Raw genomic sequence first — 22,436 nt, 5'->3', positions numbered from 1 at the left:
TAAGATTATTTCTTCAAAATCATAGAAAAGAGGTTACGAATACAAGACATTAAAGACATCTTAATCTGCATAAATAATTTTTAGTAATAATAAAACCTAATATTAATAAAGTGACAATAAATTAATTAATGACTAATTGATAATATATTTCATTAATTAAATATTAAGAGGACAGAGGATAAAATATGCATAAAATGGTTTACGATTTTATATCTCCTCAATTTTTTTGCAGCTTTATAAAATGTCTAGCTTATATAAGGATTTTACTTTCCGATTTGTATAATAAGTCAACATGTCGGTGAAACGTAAGCCAGCATGCCGCGTTATAAGCGTATCATTAACTGCCAATGTGCCGTTTACATTTTCCAGGGAAGAATATGCGGATATACCGTAGCGTAATCTTACCGATTCGTAATCTTATAACTTTAGCCATTCACTCTGTGTATACAAATATAAAATGAACGTGATATTTTAACATGATATTTTATATGACGAAAAAAATTGAACATGTGAAACGAAACTTTTTTACACGAATTTTTAGAAACGTAATTTTAAAAACGGAAAAGAGAATATCTCGTGTAATATCTCATAATTTATCTAAAATTCGAATAAATTTCCAGTTAAGAATCTAAATCATTCCATATATTTTAACAATAATTATTACGGTATCAAATTGCAGTGAAATTTATATTCTCGACAATAATAGAACAATTGTTGAGATACAAATTAACAACAATGCAATACTATGAAAATTATAAAAGCGACTGGAGCCAAATCTTGCATCTTATTTGAAAACGAAGTTTTACATAAAGAAATGTTCTTTACACTTTTTATTTATTTTTTTTATGTCGAGACATCCCGATGTGTTTTTCTGGAATTTTCTTTAGCTTATGTCATCAAAACACCCTTTCGTGTTTTCGTCGATACCGTGGAAATGAGCTTATGCGTAATTACGAGAGACACGGCTAGAGTTATCGAACACCCCCGTATTTTTAGATCCTTCATCACGATCCTAGTAGTACTTGAATCACGCCGATACAAAGGGACCTGAAGGGTGACGGGGCGAGGAACCCTGGAGCGATTGTGAGCTGGACGCGCGTTAGTCATTGATACATTTTAAAGCGAGCTGTGTATCGGATGACTCATACGTAATAATCGTCATCGACAGCTGATCCAGATGCGTTGTACGTTGTTCTGAGGCGCACGCTCCCCCTCGATTAGACCACCTCTTCGTTGCACCCTTAAACGGAACGGAAGGGGGATGAAAAAGCGGCACAATGGAAAAAATACAGCAACCCCCGGCTTCAGAGAGCGATGACTAATTCATTAAGCTTCGAGTTCGGCTTCATTTATTGACTCTAAATACTTCAGAACGTTAGCTCATGTGATAAAAATGTATAAGTATACGATCAAAAATTTTTAGAATAAACTTTTAGATATGTTTATTAAATATTATATATTTTTTATATAAATTTACTTTGTATCATTCATATTTTTTATCTTAATCTTATTAATTTAGTTATAACATTAGTTAAAACATTATTAATTTTATGCATATTTTATCGTTATCCTAATATATAATTAATGAAATGTATTATCAAATGTATTATTAGTCATCAATTAAGTTATTGTCACTTTATTAATATTAGGTTATAATTATTAAAAATTATTTATATATTAAGATGTCTTTAATGTCTCGTATTCGTAATTTCTTTTCTATGATTTTAAAGAAACAATCTTACTTTCTATCTTAAAAAAATAATTCAATTTAAAAAAAATTGAAATTCTCCAGAAAACAAGAGGAGTACAACATAACAAGTCAATGATAGAGGCAATCTTACAACCGGATGCAACGTCGTTCCGTTTCGTTTCTTTTCGCTCTTTATTCGAGCAATTTTTCTCAGCCTCTTTCTCGAGCAAAAATCGGAGTGAGCCGCGCAATGATCGAAGAGCGCGGAAGAGCGGGGGCGCACCTGAAAGGGTTAAGGTCGATAGGTGATAGGAAAATCTCATAATCCGCGCAACTGAGTCACGTCTAGATATTCCGAAAGAGAATGAGACGCAACGACGACAGGGGATACGTTATGCAATCGTGATTTTGACATATGGCCGTTCGTGCGCTTAGCCAGCGTAAACATGCCGTAGGGTCGATATACACGGTGACTCATGCTTTCAACGTCGTAGTTGTCGTCGTCGTGGTTGTCGTCTGAGAAAAATGCGATCGGGACCGACACAGAGACCAGACGCGCGCATTAGCCTCGCCAAAACGAGCCACACGATGCCTTCGGTCTCGTTGTTTATAGGCGATCGCGAATCGTTACTAATTATGTAATAACCAGACACGACATCAAGAATGACGTCTATATCCCTCTCGTTGAATAATGAAAGGGAGAAAAAAATGTCTAAGAATGAAAAAGTAAAACTATAACTATGTATAACATTATTATTTTACATTATTTTTCTCTCCTTTTTTTCCTTCTTTCCTGCATATTTCATTGCTTTTATATTTTTAGATAAATCAATAATTCCTTTAATAATCTTTCAATGATATGACTTTGTAATATATATGACCTATATATAATAAGTTATTAAAACAAGTAAAAACAAGTTTTAGATTTTTTTTTTAATTTTTTACGTGAGACTTAAGAAGAACGAAGGGGGAAGGGAATCTAAAAATATAAGTATTAGACCTTAATATCGTTAGATCATCGAATCATATGCATTGTTCTTCGTTTTGACTGATGTGACATCCACAAAACACGTTATATATTTATTTCCATCAACTTTGGAAATGTTATCGCTACAGAGCGTTTTTACGATATCGTTATCGCGATTGTGTGTTACGTCGCATCTGAAAAATCACGTGGCCATATTTAGCGGGACGAATGCCCGATTGCGGGCTTAATATTTAATTCGGCGCGATTAGCGCGTGTAAACTCTAGACAAATCTCCCGTAATGTTCCGCTAATAATTCATCTCCCTCTGCGTGGCTGCGCGAAAACACGGCGAAAGCGCAGATCGCGCCGCGCAAAATCTGTCCGACTATTCGCGGCGTCATCTCCGACGTGAGTCACTCCTATGAATAGATCCCCACCTTTCGCCTTCGTACGCACCGACGACGCGAGCACGATGTCGACGTCGCCGTCGTCGTCGTGGTCGCAGTCGCGCGATCCGGATCTCTCCATCCGCATTCTCCTCCTCGAGCCCTCCCCGCCGAATCCTCTTTCAACCCCCATTATCTCATGACATTCACGTAAAAATTGAATGGGGATGATTCATCTCCCATAGCGATCTTTATAGACACGACTCGAATTTTTTAGGGATTTTCCATAGAACGATGTTTTTTTTTTCTTTTTTAAGGAATATGGTTCCACTTAAATCTATTGTTTTGTATTAATTAATTGAAATTTGTAAATTGTCTACATCATTCTTAAATTCTCAAGCGTGAGCTGTTTCTGATTTTACGTTAGTCTAAAAATAAAATTACACTAGTATTGCTTACACCGAAAAGAAAGAATGTGTGAAGAAAATATGAAGCAGATAAAGAGAAGAAATAAAGAGAAATGTAAAACAATATTAAATCGTAATAATCGTTTCTCTTCAATAAATATCAGTTAAGAGAAGATATTCGCGATTAAAGAAACAAGATAGAGACAAATAAAGAAGCAAACTTGATCTTTGCATTGCTAAATTTTATAAACGCATTATTTTCGGCCATTCTTAGTCTTTCATTTTAGCTTGAATCCATTTCAGTGCTCCGTAATAAAGCGAAATTTACGAAGAAGAAGATCACTGATAAAAACGCGAAATTTACAAGAGCTACGGAATACTACTTCTAAGAAAACAAACTGTAATTTGATAATAGCAAGGGAAAAAAGTGCAGAAGTGAGACTACATAGAATTAATAATACATAATGAGTGCAAAAATGTTTGCGGAAAATGATCGACGTAAAAGTTTCCACGCGCGATTGGCGGCCGGCAGAAATATCGCTCCCTCGCGCGCGCGCGCGCGCACCCTCGCATCATCGTTATTTCCGAAAACCAGAGACTCGCCTCCCACGTAGAGGACTGGATAGATGACAAACAGTACGCCATGTTTCGTGGCCGTTTCGCTTTTGTAAACAAATTCGGCGCTATCAGAAAAAAAAATTATAGAGGACAGACCGGTGAGGATCAATCGTCGGCGGTGGTCTGTGTGTAGGAATCGTTGTGATGACTTGTTTCAAATTTATAGACTTCACGCTGATCAAAGATTCATTGTACCGATAAATCTCGAGATTTTTTAGATAACTTTTAAACGATTTGCGCCAATACCTTTATTGAGTTAGTTTACTTAATTCTGTTTACTACATTAATCTATATTGATTTGAACTGATATAAAAATTTCCAAGTTATATATCTCCAAATAACAATGCGCAATCTCGCTCTATCTTGTTAAAAAATTTGTCTAAGATGTATCGCTTGTATGTGTGTGGGCCGATTGATATCTTCGGATACCATTATCTTGCCGTTATCAGTTGCACTACATTCGATAATATAAGAATCGTATCTAGCTAGTTGTTATCTAGCAAGCAAATGTTGCAATAATCAAAAATAGCCTCCACGATATATCCCCAGTTGTTAATGTAAATATTCAGTTTCAAAATAAGCTCCGACGCGGCTCCGAACGTCAAATTTTTTTATTTTACAGATATTACAAATTTTTTATTTTTTAGTTATATTCAGTTTTTTTCTAAAAAAAATTATGTGTTTTTTTCAAGGCTTCAGTGTCAAGATAATTACAAGATTATTTTGTAAAAATTTCAACCAAGTTCCATCTATCTTTGTTAAGATATAAATTAGCAAAAGCTAGTATCAAAAGTGTGCGTACTAAGAAGATAAAGAGTACTCACCGATCAGCAGGGCCGGCTCCCGGTCATCATCCACGAGTGCAGCGAGCACCAGAAATAACGGGTGCTGAGCGGGCAGGTGTTCCAAGTCGTCCGTACAGTCGTCGTACACTATGACTTCCTTGAACTGCCTCTTCCTGAGCAGCTCCTTGCCCTCGCGGGCGGTTGCGAGATCGGCGAGAGTGGCTTTTCCCAGCTGGAGCCTGCGTCGGTTGAAGCGATCCGAGCAATTGACGTTGATGGCGCCGCGCACGTGATTGACATTGTACAGTATGAACGGTCTGCAATCCAGAATCACTGGTGGAACGGCGGTGGACGGTCGCTCGAGATGCGCGAGACGCTGGGCGAGATCATCGGCGGTGATCACACGGGTCTTGCTTAGCACTAGCTGGCGATGAAGACCGTTCTCGGCGCAGGGACTGGTAGGCAGGCTGGCGGTCTCCAGTTTGCAACGCTTCGTGGTCACCGACAGGTGCTGATGATGGTGAAGATGGTGGAGATGGTGGTGATGATGATGGTGGTGGTAGTGGAGATGGTGGAAGCCACGACGGTGAACGTTGTCGTTGTCTTCGTCGTCGCCGTTCACTTCGTCGATCACGATCGAAGGTGGTTCGATGGGATTGCTATTACCGTTATTGTTGTTGTTGTTGTTGTTGTTGTTGTGATTGTTGTTGTTAACAGCGATCGGCGAGGCAGTCGGCGGTGCTGGAAAGGCGCAGGGACTCGGTCCTGGTTCGCTCAGGCTGCGGTTCAGCACGAGCTTCAGATTGGCCCGAGGCCGGCCAGCCGACACTGGCTCGCAGCATAGCAAGGTAGACATCGAGGAGGACGATGGAATTCGGTCTAGAGACCGTTGGTCGTGTTTGTGGCCACAGTGACGATGATGATAATGATGATGATGATGATGAGGATGGTGGTGGTAGTTGTTAGAATTCACGTCGGTGCTTACGTCGTGGCACGGTCCTGTGGTCGGCGCTGAAACGTCAATGATCGGAATACGTCAGTAGGTTTTTTTTCACTCCTTTCTCCTTACGTCAGTTGATATGATAGAAGCTCCGTAATCGCGGACCCCTTGTTTGCGTGTTTCGTGTATTTTTTGTGGTTTTCCGTACTTTCCACATTGACGAGCCAAGATATTAATAGAAATATTGAAATAACAGATAAAGAGAAAATTGACCTTTAGCTGTCGTTTTGATCAAGTTTTAAAAAATCTACAATTGCTACTTTAAAGTAAAATAAATAAAACAATGATTTTTATTTCTTCGTTTATTATAAATACTTTTTTCAATCAATCAATTATTTTAATTTTATTTTCTTTTCCTATATTCACAAATTATAATTAAAATAATTTGGTAAGATTTTTAATATTTAGATCCTAGATTAAAATAATAAATAAATTTTTCTTTTCTTCTTTCTATAGAATTTCATAAAAGTCAATAGTCTCATTTTGGAAAAAGAATCACAAATTAAGCTAATAGTGGAATGAAATTAGTAAGTATAAAATTAGTTAGAATTCAGGTTTTCTAATTCCTTTGCGAAAGATTTAAATAATTCAAACTTTTCAATGCTTGTTTTATATTATCATGCCTTTGAATTCTCGAATCTTTGCGTCATTTCGTTCTTTTAGTTGGTTACAATTCTAATTTGGCAGTTGGACGACGACCAATGTCCCGAGCGTTACGAAAGATCTGTTGTAAGCGTCGATGTACTAACTTAGAAATTACGTGATATACCCGGGATTTGCTAGCATGCGATTTGTTTGTTTTTATAAATAACACCGCGTACTTTATTCGCGTGTCGCTCCGACTTAGATTCTTAGATCCTTGGACTTTGCAATTTTCAGATCTTTCAATTTTTCATCTTTATTAACAAAATCATCCTTTAAAATCAAAAATCAAAAATAAAAAATCAAAAATATGTCAAACCGACGAAAAACACGTGGATATATGTAGATGGATATAGTAGTATGCGTAGCTGCTTTATCATTAAAATTTAAAGGGATTCTGATTTCTGAATTCTCACAATCTAGTTAAATATCAGAGACGTTAGATTTCGATTATTTATATCCGAATAATTACATTACAGTAACAAACCTTCAGCGTCACCATCGCTATTCTTCATATTTTTCAATCAAGTCCTCAAGACAAGCTGGGATTTTAAATTAGATCGAATCAAATGAAATATTCGGTTAGACTCAATGGCCGATCAAACGGGAAATCATCGGTTACTCTTTTTCCCCCCCCCTCTCTCTTTTTCTCTTCCCCTCCCCCTTCTCTTTCTTTCTCTTTCTCTTGCCCGACCACTCTCCCACTTCTCTTCCGCCATCGAAGTTTCTCTTCGGCCCCGAGAAGTCTTCGAGTTCGTTCTTTCGTATGAGTAAACGCTGTGGAATTCGACGCTTCGAGCGGCAAGTGGGACCCCGCGACTAGCGATGGGCCCGATACACTCGCAACACCTATCGATATCTCTCGCAAATGCGGTCGTAAGAAAGAAGCATTATCAAACAGAATAGAGAAAGTCGAAAACGTTTACTTGCGAAGATACGTTTACTTGCGAAAAATCAATAGCGGAAATGCTAATTTGCATAAAATCAACATATGGAAAACTTGGAAACTTGGAAACTATCCAGGAAAAAAAAAAAGACTTTGAACATCGCGCGTTATTTTTCAAACACGACATAAAATTATGAAGTAATAATAAAAATAAAAATATAAAACATACTTTATTCGATACGCTTTTAGCAACAAACTTCAAACAAAATTTAATTCGAAAAACGTTACTTGGAATTAATTAAATTAGACACTTTATAATTTCTTCCTCAATTTAGTTCAGAAGAAAAATAAATTGAAAACTCGATATTTATATATTCCTTTTATTATTATTAATATATTTCTATTATTTATTTTCATGTATTATAAATCTCATCGTTACACAGGAAGGTAATTCGAAATGTATTTATGTCATTTATTAATAAAACTTCTTCTTGAATTATAAGCACCATTTCTGCTCGTGGCTTTAATGCTCGTAATAAACAAATCACGAGGCATAATGAGCGCGCTTACATTAAGAGAAAGTTTGCTTCGCATTTTTTAAAGAGTCCGTCATTGAGAACTAGCGCGATAGTCGTGGAAAAGATTGCGACGTAAATAAAGTAATTTAGTGTCATGCCGTCTAAAATAAAGATAAAGATATTTGTTTGGGACTATCGCTACTCGCAACTTGACTAAAGCATTCAGTTCTGCGGACAGGTGTAGCACCGACACCTGCCATCGTACGGAATACGTCGCCCTGCGTTCTCCCATTCACTCAAAAAGAATGATAATTTTCTTCAAATTAATTCGGAGTCTTTCATATTCATCTCCTTATTTCATCTCCAGCCATAATCGTAGTATTTGCCGATATATTTTGGATAGCGTTTATTTACATATATACCGCATAAAGGATTTCAAAATATGCAAACACAGAAATTGTAAATCCAGGAATTCACAACACACGATTCAACGTACTGTAAGAGATCTCAATCAGCGGCTAATTGTTAAAAAGTTATTACTTAAAAGATGTGATGATTTAAAAATACATCTTAGGAATATCCTCGTTTTAGTTTCCTTTTTAATTTGTATAGGCTTAAAAAACAAAGGACCAAGAATTCCAATTGGATTTCTCATTTACATCATAATTATATTGTGTCTATACATTTGGTAGCAACTAATTGAAGCAATTAATTATAGCATCCGGTACATTTGCAAGCAATTAAAAATACAATCATCCTCTAGCTATATATTTTTATCTAGTTTAAAATATGTGTCTATTTTTTCGAATAGATTATTTGACTCGAATACTTAAATAACTCAAAAATATGGATAATCACAATTAAATCTGCAAAAACAATCAAAATTATTTAAATAAATAATTTCTATAAAATAGACATTGCCTCTTGCTGAAATAGTTTAAAAATTTGAAAAAATATATTAATTTTTATAAAATTCATACATGTCTTATAAACATATCGAATGTGGATTTTAATAAAATCGGACGGAAAGAAAAAAATCAAATCCTATCAAAAAGCTCAACACCCAATAATTTAAAAAAGTTTAAAGAATAAAAAAGAGCGAGTTTCTCTTTGTACTTTTGGAGTTTCGTGTTAAAAGAGCATCTACGTTACATGTTTGTAAGCAATGTTTAAGGATTTATGGAAAGTATCCGAAGATACTTACAGCTCAATTAAACGCCTACGTAGGAGTAGGATAATCGAAAGGTCGAAGCAGCCAAGTGTCTCAATTCTCGTCTTACACATTCAAGACAATACAAATCGAAAGATACAGGCACATTTGAATTACAAAATCTCGACGTGCAAATCCGGAAAGCTAAAAATGTTAGAGATACATGCATCCCAATCGCGAACACCTCGCGTCTACGCGGCTCTAAGTGACTGGAAATCTCGAGAAGTCAAGAATCTCGATTACACACCTTGCATCTACATGTCCAGAAACCAAGAAGTCCGTTCCGATGGCTAGAAACTCGACGACGGCGATTCGACCGTTCCAGTTTTCGGCCTACGCGTTCAAGCGGACGAAAGAACCCGTGGGATATTACATCCAAAAGAGCAGTTCCCGGTTACGCACTCCCGACACGATACCATCCACAAGTGCGGATTCTTATCAGGGATCAAGGAACCGGGAGAGGACAGAGAGAAAGAGTGAGAAAGAGAGGAGGATAAGAAAGGGAGGAACGTGAGATGGATCGTCGGGATGACGTCACGGGTCTCAAGAGAGCGCGATCGCGCGGGCCCGGAGGGCCCCGCGACGTTCACGTCGGGCCGACATACTCCCCACGGGAACGGCGAATGCGCGAGGTGTACAACACACGGGAGATCTACAGCCACGGGAGCGCGATCGATGCGGGGATCCCCTGCCAACGGCCGGCGAACGAAGACTGAGGAGAAGCCTGGCTCGGCAAAGCGCGGCGCGATACGCGACGACGGCGACGACGGCGACGACGACCACGACGAACGACGACGACGACGACGACGACGACGAGTTCGCCGGCGACGAGGAGAGCGGAGAACATTGGAGGAGAGTGGTGAACGCGCTGCCGGCGCGGCGGAGAACGGGGGCTTCATCGAAGCTCTGCGCAGGAGCGTAATTTAACCCCTCGTATACTAAGCCTAACGCATCGGAATTCACGTTTCACCTTTTCCGCGTAATTTTTTTACGAGGAAAAATTTGTAAATACGATGTAGAAAAGTAGCGTGAAGTGCAGCCATGTCTGTCTATTTAAAGATCGCGCGATCCTTTGACTGTAAAGATCTATTTCGAAGTGAAAGCGTAAAGAGGGAAAACGAGATTTGACAAGTTATAATTTTCCTCGGAAATATAAAATTTGCAGATTTATCCGTTGAATATATCCGTGAAAATAATTTTCCAAAATTTTATCCGAGGATAATTATTGGAATTTATTTATATAATGTAAATATTGAATGCGTTCAATATTTATTCAGCACTTAGCATTTATTTATATATTTCTTCTCTTTTTTTGTCTTTTTAAAAGTACAAAAAATGATTTTTTTTCCCTCAAGGAAAATATCTTCCTTTATGAAAAGAACTTTTATAACTTTTAATGGAAAATATCTGCCTTGAAAAACTTTTGCCATTTTAAGTTAACATTTTCGTGCATCCACGGATAGAAAGTAATTCTATATAATTTTAAAATAAATCAATTCCTTTAATTAAATTCGCAGTAACTTATGAAATTTTGATAGAGTATCTTAAAAGTTATAAAATTATTTAAATACGAATTATGCCAATATATTATTCTAATAATTTATACATAAAAATTTAAAACGAAATTCAATTTTAATTGAAGTTTAATGTTTTATTTCAATTTGAATTATCTCTTCTACCTTTTGAATTTCATTTTCAATCTTAAAGACAATGTTTATTTTAAAATAATCTTTATTGAAAATTTGATGTTCAGTATTAAAGTCCCTATTAAAAAAATTAATTTTCAATTTAATTTTAATTTTATTCATTTTTATAATTTAATCTTCATTGACACACATGACACACTTGACCTATATTTCTTAATTTGTTTGTTTTTAATCTTATATCTGCAATCCTTGTATTCGTAAATTCATAGATGCCGAAACCTTTGCGAATTCTCCAGTTTCAAGTCAACAATCCCCGCGAACGCGCCGCAAATCCCGTAATTAAGAACTAATAATTAAAAACCCTACGGGTCTAGAATTGCGTCCGAACAATTTCCAGATTCCTTCGACTCGCGCGCGATATTGACTATTGGCAATAATGGCAATGATAAAAAAAGAGGAAAAAAAAAGGAAGTTCTGCGCCATCGTGCGTGCAACGCGCAACGTGCGCGCGATGACTCATCCGGCGGCGGCGCAAGCACATGCGCTTTGTGTGTGTGTGTGTGTGTGTGTGTGTGTGTGTGTGTGTGTGTGTGTGTGCGTGTGCGCGCGCGCACACGTATGTATTGTGTACACTTGTACGTTCATACGACCGGTGTCTCGAGATATACATTACGCCACAGCGACACTGCCGTACCGAGAAAAGAGTTTCTGGCGCACACGCTCGATCGATGCCAGTCTCAGTATTTTGAATATTAATAGTATCACTAAGATCACGCGTGAGAACTATAGCTCGAGACGCAAAGGGGCTTCTACGTGATCGATAATATTAGTCTCGTCAGTGTCTCAAATATTAATATCGAATGGTCTCACCGGGTTCTTTATCACGTCAGCGTTACGCTGCCTTTGGTAGCTTTCCGTACTTTTTTTATCCACTTTCTGAAAGAGTTTACCTGTGGTTCCAAAAATAGTGCGTGATGCTTTATACTTGACACTCTTCTGAATAATGGTGGTACAATTATAAGCAATGTTGACGCTTTTTAAAACGCTCTGTACGAGGAAAGATTGAAAAATGATTCAAACATCAAGAAGAAATAGCGTGAATAAAAAGCGTTTCCTTCAGAAAGATAGTTTTATATCAAAACTTATACATTGTTGCTCAATGCATAAGTCTGCGCAAACGAGGAATATAATTTACAATGTTGTTATCAAAAAAGAATTTAAATCTAAAAGAACACACGAATTAAAAATCAAAGATTTATAAACTTTATCTGGAGTTTTGCAGAAAATTTCAGAATTCACGGAAAATTCAAATAATATAATTTTGTGTTTCACCTACCTAATTTGACATATATGAAATATACATTTTATATATACTGAAAAATCAGTCAGAGAAATATTTTCAATCTTTCTGGAATGTTTATTGAAACGAAAAATTATGACGAAAATGATCAATGTCGAAATTACGTTTGCTCTTGGATGAAAGAAAGGTAAAGTAAACAGCAGAAAATACGTCAAAGTAAAACAGGAAGGTAAGAAAAAGCTGTTTAAATACGGAGAACAATCTAAAAGTATTATAGGACTGAAGCATGAATAATTGCGAGTAGTGTAAAGAAGCGGCTATTTGCCGTGTATATTTTCTTATTTCGATTCGCTCGATACACGGCCGATCAATTATTCGTCAATTACGTACTTCGGATAATCAACACTGTGGGGCATTTTTTGACGTTAATCAACCGCTTTATTTCGGTACTCGCGATAATTTCGTCACACGAGACAACGTTTTCCCACATGTTTTGTGTGCGCAAACTGATAAAAAGCTCAAGAGCGCGATTAACATATGTATGTTGTTTTCTCAGGTGAATTCACGGCGAATGTTATTTTTCTAATAGCTATTGAAATTTTTTTCTGAATCTCAACAACAGCCTCAACAATAATACGCGCACATCCGAGCATTCCTTCATCTAATGAGAGTATGGAACGTCGGATGTCTTAGTATCGCAATTAATCGATGCACTCCTAGGTTCTCCCCCCATTAATCTGGCCAAGAGAGATAAGATTGCTAACGTTGTGATGGCATTGACGTATTCGCGCACTCAAGCGATAACCATTTCTGAAAATTTAATTGACTATTCCACGACGCTTACGCGATGCTTTCACAGAAGAACATTCTCTAAATATCGACGAAATCATTTTAATTTCTGATGCAATTTTCATGTTTCATTAGTGACATTTTCTTTTCTCTTCACAACATTTGGCATCTTCACAATTAAAGATATTATAAAAATAAAAAAAAAATCATATCACAGGTCTGCAATCGCTAAGTATAGACACTTAAATTTCTAAAAATAGAAAAAAATACTATATTTCGTATCACTTTAAGTTAGGCAATATTTGATTCAATGTTTAAAAATTTTCAAAATTTAAAAATCTTAAGATGTATAGGAAAATTTTCAAAAGCTCATACTTTCACTTTTAGAAATGTAAAATTTTTCGAAAACTCGAAGATCCAATGAAACGAAAATCAGGAAAATTAAGAAGTCGAAGCTCTCGAGACTTTAAGGAGAAATTAAAAAAAAAAAAATCTAAAAACATAAAAGCTCGCAGTTAAAAATATTTACCTTTGGAAATGCAAAATTCCTCTGAAAACTCGAATATCCGATAAAATAAAAATCTTAGGCGATCGAGAAGTCAAAGATCTGAGACGATCATAAGGAAATCTAGAAATCCAAGGATACAATATTACTCTCCCTCTTCCTCCGTCCGCCTCCCTCCCAGAAAGTTTAGCGTACGCGAGCACGTCCGCGAGTGTTCACGCGTGGTCATCTACTCCGTGTACCAAAGATAGAGTCTGACATCATACACACGGGCATCAGTCGGGTCGAACGAACGATAAACATATGTACTCGTACACGGTGTCCTCGTACGCGGAAGGTTTCACTTTATCACTTACAAACTGTCTCGACCGATCGATGCACTCGCCAATGCCAAAAGCATGAGAGAGAGAGAGAGAGAGAGAGAGAGAGAGAGAGAGTGGGAAGGGGGGAGGGGGAAGGTTCTGGTTTTCCTCAGATTTTTTCATATATATCTAAAATAAGAGATTGTCTGTTTGCTGTGTCATCGCTTTTGCTGACACACGCGTGAACATAAATCCTCAGTTTTACCTCTATATATAAACATAGTGTTTAAAATTCTGGCGCGTGTCTTATTTGTTATTCCTTTTGTGAATTATTAGATGAGAACCCGCTTGTATTGTTGTCAAGAGCGTGAAACGCGGTTTGCGAACGTTCTTCTTCTCTTGAAAACAACATCAAAGATCCAAAGATCTACAGACAGACAAGTAAGACGCTCAATATAGAAGCGCTGATATGAAAACCGGATATATTCCATGTTTCTAAAATTCGAAAACTCATGATGATATTACGATGATAAAATGGTATATTTGTCGATGAATAACGTTAATTAGAAATCGCCTCGACGCTTATATCAGTTATCTCGGGCCATGACGTCAGAAGTGAAAATATAAATGAAACAATTCCCTGGAACGGTTGATTTTTCCTCAATAAAACTATTGTGACGTGACAAAGTAGTTTGGCAAAATGTGCTACAGACCTTATCATTAAATCAACGTACATATTCTTTGTAACGCAAAATAACGATAAAAGATACAAAATTCGAATTATATGTATCTCATTATCTTAGTTGTGATTTGATAAGAATAAAGCCTTGATTTCGCCAGTTTTTTCCCTTAATTTTCTTAACAAATTCTCCGACGGTCTTTTTTATAAGTCTGTCTGAGATGCGATGCTCTCGTTAACTGGCGCGAAAGTTCAATTGTTTCGACGTGCCGATTGTTTATTTAGACGACGATGACTATGCCGGCGAACGGAGAAGTTAAACGGCCTGATTTCTCATCTTTTCTCGAGTCGTGGGTGCGTATCGCGTCGAGGGTTTATTGTTTGCTGAGAATAATGGCAATTTACACGAGCTCGGATACGGCAGCTTATAGTAACACGTAACACCCGCTGCCGCAGCTGATAAGGTACGCTTTTGTACATACTACATTGGTAGACGTCACGAAACTGGCAAGATAAAATACGATTCGTTCAAGTACGATGTATAAGATAATACGCGCTATATAATGTGTCACGCAATTATCGATAGCATGATAGCGTCCAAGTGATATGTGTTCCCGAGAATTTCTTTTTCCTTTTTAATTTTTTAATTTATTTTCATAGGAGCCAGATTATAATGTGGCGTATTTGATGGATACGAAAATTATACATAACTGACAGACTACTAGCTTATAATAATAAACTTCTATTTAAAAAAAATTGCATTATAATTGTTATTTATGTTCGTGTACACAATACTGTATTATAAATCAAAGGGACAAGATAAATGCCAATTAATTATTATATTGTATTATTGTATTATAAATTTGCAGAATATAAAATATATTGTATTTTTCTCACAATAATAAAAGTGAAATAAAAAGTAAAATATAAATAAAAACGTAGAATCTAATAATTTTAATAACTAAAATGTAATAAAAATCTGATTCATAAAATCTAATTCGTAAAATCTAATTCATAAAACACTCATAAATTTTGTACCTTTTTCAGTTACCAATAATGATCTTAAAAAGTTTTTTTTTTATGTAATAAATTTTAAATGAAATTTTTATGAAATTTTATATTTGATAGAGATTTAATATTTCCTTATGATATATGCACTTTGAGAATGTTATCAACTTTTTTTCTGAAAATGCGAGTCATACCTCAAGGAGAATCGTGATTTAATCATAAAACAGATTTATCACTGCAATGAAATTACATTTTCGAATAAAACGTGATTTTGCATTCTTTATTCAAAATTAATATACTTTGAACTTTCAGTATATTTTTAAGAAAACTCCAAGAAATTACAAAACGTACGTATATCTAAAAATATAAATGATCTAAAATCGCGATTAACTGAGAATTCAGAAAAATTCAGAATTAAGACAATCAAATAATCAGTATCAAAGAATATAGAAATTCGAAGAACACAAAAATATAGCATCTAAAGATTTAAGGATTCAGAAACGTCAATTTAGAATATTTAAAAATTTAGGTACTCGAAAGCAAAAATTTTATAAATTGAAAATTACAAATTAATTTTTTAGATAATAAATCGATCAATACGACTTACCATCGATGGGTCGGAATCGGAATCTCTTGAACCTCGGCAATGTCGCAGAGGAACAAACTCTCGTTAGGACTGGCATCTCACTGACTTCTTCGGGTAACGATCGGCCGGAAACTCCGTTCGAGGACGATTTCAGCTCCGAAACGGCTGCACGCTTCGACGATCTCTCTGTGATGCCAGTGGCCTCTGCGAAATGAAAAAAAAAAAACGCAAAGATAGGTATATACATACAATCCTTTGTTTGAGTTGACTGACTGCGTGCAATCTCCTGACGTGGACAACGGTGCGTCATCATCGAGTGTCATCGTATGTGTGTGTCATTGCTCCAGTATGCGAATTGCAAAACTTTGCTTCAGCAGTGACAGCATTCTTTTTAATAATCAATGTCGATATTATTGCACAACGATGTCCATACTTCCCATGAGCAAACAAATAGCGCTAAATTTGCATTTTTCTCTGTACAGCTATCTCTTTCTACCGCGAGATTTTTTTTGAATGAAAAAATGTCGATATGCGAGTTTTAAGAAGAGCTTTTAATCAACGAGAGTGTTGTTAATTCAGAGATGCAACATTTTCGGTGATAAAAAATTTTCAAGAAACTGTTAACATCTTCAAGAAATTTTGTCTCTAATAAACTTTTTGTACGCCTTTATAAAGTATATTCTTTTAAATAAAGATATGTTCCTTTCTTTAAGTTTATTTTTAATAATATTAATAATTGTATATAATGCGCTCTAGTTTCAATATTCATTTATTTCAATTTGATCTTTTATCCTATTTTTATTCTTATGAACTTTGAACAATATATTTTTATGATGTACACATTGCACAAGTAAATGTTAAACCATCAATATAATACTCATCAGTGACCTAAGATTGCAGTTCTGAGTCACATGATTGACAATCGTGGAAAAGTCAATACTTGCAACCTTGGCCTGATTCTTTTAAAATGGAAGCTTTTTTAAAAAAATATTGACAAAAAAATAAAAATATTTTAATTATTATTTTAAAAGCATTAACAATAAAAATTAAAGCAATAAACTTATTTATTTCTAGTCTTCGATATGCATTACTGTCAAATTTTGTTTTTTCTTTTTTACAAAAAGAAAAAGAAATATATCAAAATATATGTATCAATTTTTAATTGCAAATAATAAAAATATTCATTTTAAATAAAATAAAATTTCTATTAATTTCAATCCGTTTTCATAAAAAAATGTTCGTGTAAATATTTCTACATATAAATATTAAATATTAAGTTTCATACAAAATATTACAAAGTTGTGCAAAAATGTGAATCTTAATAAATTACTTATTCAGAATAACAAGAAGAATAATATAAATAATTGATTTTATATTACAAATGATTTTTTTGAAAACGATTTCACACTTCTCGTAACTCTTCAAACTCTATAAAAACCAAGCAACCACTAATTGAAATATCACATAAGAGAGTCGTCGAATTATACGTTCACGATGTGCAACAATTTTTGTGGAAACATTTTTCCGATCGCGACAAAACAACACAACAAAATATCCGAGATCCGGGCTATTTTGGTTGAGGGGCAAATAAAAAGACATCAGACACAAATCCGCTTAAACCCATGTCAATTTCTATAATAGCATTAGATTTATAACGCGCGTATATCTTCTTGCAAATCTAATTTTACGAGGTCCAACGGCGGAGATCGCCGGGCGCGACGTCTGTCAGGTGAAATTGTCAGCGGTGTCGTGTCACTTACCCGGCGACAGCGGTCTCTTGACGGGCGACGATCTCGCGGTGCGATGGCTCGCCGTTGACTGTGCCGCGCCGTCGCGGCCGGCCGCCGATATCTTGGCACTCATCCTCGTCGCGGAGGCCAGCCCGGCCGCCCGGTGGTTCCGGCGATCCTGACTCACGTACCAGGAAGCTCAGTCCGGAGGACGACGTAGGAGCATGCCGAGTCACGGGGTGACGGATCGCTCTCAGGTGCCCGGGTGTCTCGAGATTGCTCACGCTGACCTGCAAAAACAACGGTCGAACATCCGTTAGAAGAAATGCGGCGACCCGACGTTTACTTCGAAGTGGTAACTTTAATCTCGGTTTTTAACTTATTTTTTTTTTTTTTTTTTTTTTTTTTTTAATTCCAAGAATCGGTAAAGAGTAAATTAAAAATTGAAATTTGGATATAGGAATAATGTAAATCGAGATGTCATTAATATGGATAAGTAGAAATGAACAGGAATCGGAGATTAATAAGAAAACGGTGTCTCTATATTATTTTTATAAGCTTCGACAAGCAAAGCTCGAGATCGAAAATATAACCAACTTTTTGATCTTTTTTTCCTCGATTAAACGCGATGTAATTAATAATTTTCGTAAAAAATCGAGACATTCAATCCTTCGCCTCTCTCGAGCGTATTTTCGCGACTGCAATGAGGAAACCTTTAAACGGTTAAGAATAAACAAACGCAGAAGTTTATCCCTACTTCCATAGTCATTCCTCTTTATGGCCTTTCGCGTCTCGTTTGAGTTATCGAAAAAAATCGTTCGACTGGAGGAGACGAAAGGAACAAAGAGCGTTGACTCCGCAGCGGAGGAGAAGCCTTGGAGAAGACGGAACAGGAACTCGAGAGGAATCAAGGCGATCCACAATTTCTCGTTTGGCAGTCCGATTTGAGGAAGGAAATCGGTTTTTCGAGCATCTCTCTTAAAAGAGCATGCGCCTTGAATGCGGTTCTGATAATAGCGACGCTCGATATACTCTATAGGAAGGAATTATCGGCGTCGTAGAGAGAAAGAGAGAGGAGTTTACGAGCATAGCTTCCCCCCCCTCCCTTTGCCAACCTGTACGGCACGTTGAGTATTTAAATAACGCTCGTAGCCTCGAGGCGAAAACGCAAGGCTGCGGCAAGGACAAGCGTTGGACTCGCGGCGCCATTATCCATGCATACGACGGGGGAGAGAGAGAGACACTTTCAAATTTTCTCTTTTTTTCGCGCAAACAAAATATCTTATCCTCGTGCCGAAAAAGATGAGAGCACCCCTCGAGTACCCGAATGCGAACGTGCGGACGAGAAGCGAGGGCGCGAGTCGACGAGAATCGCGACCGATGATTCGTCCCGCGCAGAGATCACGCGTTTAGAAGAGATTCGCAGACGCGAGTTTATCCACCGTCGAAAGCTTCCATCCCCTATTTTCTTCCGGTTTTATCGATCTCGCTCGATGATTCACTTTCAAGTCACTTTCACGGTTGCCACTCTCAAATTAGTCTTCTGTCAGTGAGGACGACTTTCCGAAAGAAGAGAAAGAAGTGAAAATTTAAGCACACGTTAACTGAAGACTATTTTCCGTTTTGCCAGATTTATAAAAAAAAAAAAAAAAAAAAAAATAGAGACGTCACTTTATGTGGCTCCCGATTTGATTTATATAAAATATTACAATAAAAAAAAATATATATATATATATCGACTATTTTCCCTTCGCATTCTGAGAAGAGATTAGAAAAAGAAAAGAACATCTCGTACATCTCACGACGTTTCACGTTCCTCGATGAATCTTCAACGATGTTCACATCCTCGAGTCGTCCCTGCGGATTAACTTCACGCACACGGGAATTATCGTTCGGTGCTCCGGGTTGGACGTCGCGACGCGAACGTCGACGTGCATGGCCCCATCGACGCTGTCACGGAGGACACGACTGTGCCGGAAGTGTCGTCCGCGATGCGGCCCTCCTCGTATGTACACGGTGTCCTAGGTAACCCGCCACCGTCGAGTCCGTGCGCGAGTCGCGCGGCCGCGTCCGCACGCGCGCGCGGATCACGTGTGTAGACGAGAGTATCGGATCGATTTCTTCACCTGTGCCTTGGCGCAGAGTTTCTCAACAGCCCACGTTTCTCAATACCTGCAATTCTAGTCGCGCGTGTAATACTTGCAATTAAATCTACCACCGCGGAAGGCTGCGTATCGTGAGAAAGCTTCTTGGAAAATTCCAAACACCTCCCGATCGACTCCTTAAAGAAGCAGAAAATATTGAGTTTTGAGTGAACTGAAAAAAATATATAGATTAATAAATTAAGAAATTAAAATATTAATTTTTATAAACCGAGACATGAATTTTTATATATTAAGAAATTTATAAGTTAAAAAATAAAATTTTATAAATTATTTCGCTTGTTACAGAATGTGAAGAGCGTGAGAGCTTTTTATTTCTTAAGGAGACTTGCTGATGGTTTAAAATTGTGCCGAAACATATGGATTGTAATTTTCATTACACACTAATTTCTACGCCTCTTATTGTCTTTTAAAGTTTGTTTTGCTTTTTGTTATTAATTTTCATAAATTAAGAAATTTATAAAAAATACAGTTGAGCTTCTGTGAAATTTTTTCCTTGTTTCTTTTTTTTAGAAATCTATACAATAAAAAAAAGACAATATAGTACAATAAGAAATTTATATTCCGATATTTTTTTTATCTTACCTTTTGTTATGCCCTGAATGTTTCGTACTTCCGAATCTTGAATCGTTTCTCTTCAACTGAAAGTCTCATATCTTCTATATCTAAAGCGAAGTAAGAATGCATGCTAAAACGTCGGGAGAAAAAAGGGAACAAAGAGGGAAGTTCTCTTAGAACTCGTATTATTTAACGGTATCGCGCACTTTTAAGTTTGGTTTGACATTAACAAGCAATGGCAGTTCATGCCTGATATGGGTACCACTGGCAAGCACAACGATCCAATCTGCTTCCGTATTTAGCGAAGCGCGTTTATTCCGTGGCATTACTTCACCCCTCGCGAGAGTATACTCATCGTATTTAGATTATATCGATTGCTGTTGCACACGTCATAGCCTGACCTACTTGTAACATCGGACGTTTCTTATATATATATATATATATATATACGTATATTGTATATACGTATATATACGGGTAAGGCATAATTTAACCCTCGGCTACTATGCAAAAAAAAGTTACCACGCTATTCTGTCGTCATTCCGATTACATCATCAGCAGATAAAAAAAGAAAATATTACGTTATCTAGTAGGTAATCTAGTAATAAAATAAAAACATATTTTGCTAATAACGGATGAATCAAAAATGAAGAATTACAAACTAGGGTAGCAATTAGTAACAATTGATCACGATTTATCTTATATAAAAGCCAATTTATTGAAGTTATTTAAAACCAATTTCAAGAATTTATAGTGCACACAGTTTTTTTTATCACTTTTACAGTGAAGATATATAAATAATCGATATTGTAACAAAAAAAAAAATAAAATATGAAATTAAATATATATTTCTCTTTTGTAACAATCTGTCACGCATTAGGGATGTTTTCTTGGATATTGCCATTCAAGGAATGCTAAAACCTAATTTTACACAAATCTTTAACTTTAGATTTTAATAATATTCTATTTATGTAAGATAAAATTCAAAATTTTCAATAACGTCATATATAATTCTTTCATTTAAAAAAAAATCTCTTCTCATAAAGAAACAAACTAAAGAGACAATAAGAATAATATTTTAACGTTTATAAATCTTAATTTTGTTAAGTTTAAGTAACACATTTTAAGTAACTTGTTGAATATATACTATCGATAATACGTAAATAAAATATATTCAACCTAACAATACAATAGCAAATTAATTAATCGATACAATAAAAAAACGATATAAAAAAAGATGATTGCAAAATCATGTTTAAAAACACGTAAGTTATATTTATAAACTAATCTCTGTGAAAATTCATATTCAACACGAATATATTCGCTAAATATGAAATATTTTTCTTCAAATATTAATCATAAAATTAAATTCATTTGATTACTCAACGAAAACTCAATATTAAATGCTTACTTTTAGGCATTATATCTATCATCATGTAAAGAAATAATGCTGATTAATAAAATAGTAATCGGTAAAAACAAAAAAAAAAAATAAACGCAAATGAAAAACAAATAAAACTGAATGCAGATAACGTGATAGAAACGAGTAGTTTACAACTGTATCACATTCAAAGAATTTCGTAGTTCCATGCCTTTACAGATCTTGTTATGCCGCAACAGCGTAAAATATATTCGCATACGTAAAAACAGTTTAACCAGGAAAGCGACCGGGAAATCCGGACAGGGTGGTTTATATTCGACTCGCTGCGCGAGTTGCAACATCTGCGCACCGAGGTTTTCCTCGATGGAGAGCTTTTCGAAATTGCGCATAAACGTATCCTCCAAACCAGAAATATAGAGATTGAAGGTGTTTGACGTATCCCTACTAGACAAACTACCCTCATTAATGGCATAGGACATGCATATGTCGCAATTAATATGCACCCGCAAGCACTCGTTGAGTAGAAATTCGCATACACGTTTAAATGCACTTTTCTCGGGCAGTCGTAAATCGATGTTGCGATAATTTGTCGCCGCAATATTCAAAGCTATTTGAACGGTGGGCGGAATATCGTCAACTGGACAGGATACCGATGGTATCGATGGTACCGACGCTATTCGC

The 22,436-nt window shown here is 36.2% G+C and overlaps 1 protein-coding gene across 3 annotated transcripts in view; it reads right to left on the bottom strand.

Annotated features, from left to right (window-relative positions):
- The window catches only part of LOC105424205 (dual specificity protein phosphatase 10), a 36,315-nt gene extending 18,495 nt beyond the window's left edge, over positions 1 to 17,820 (bottom strand). For 2 of the 3 annotated variants that reach the window (XM_011634323.3, XM_089082394.1), the window contains exons 1-3: positions 17,685 to 17,820; positions 15,946 to 16,128; positions 4,893 to 5,864 (exon numbers count right to left, since the gene is read on the bottom strand). In XM_011634323.3, the coding sequence (XP_011632625.2) occupies positions 4,893 to 5,864; positions 15,946 to 16,128; positions 17,685 to 17,787 (1,258 nt within the window). In that variant the 5' untranslated portion in view covers positions 17,788 to 17,820. Of the gene's footprint in view, positions 1 to 4,892; positions 5,865 to 9,356; positions 9,816 to 15,945; positions 16,129 to 17,684 lie in introns of those variants that run through there. The other variant, XM_011634325.3, reaches the window with a different exon arrangement.
- Between the last annotated feature and the right edge of the window lie 4,616 nt (positions 17,821 to 22,436).

This window comes from Pogonomyrmex barbatus, unplaced genomic scaffold, assembly GCF_055798465.1.
Source record: "Pogonomyrmex barbatus isolate J1 unplaced genomic scaffold, ASM5579846v1 scaffold6, whole genome shotgun sequence".
Taxonomy (NCBI): Eukaryota; Metazoa; Arthropoda; class Insecta; order Hymenoptera; family Formicidae; genus Pogonomyrmex; species Pogonomyrmex barbatus.
The sequence above is the reverse complement of the archived record's forward strand: the minus strand, read 5'-3'. Positions and strand labels throughout refer to the sequence as shown.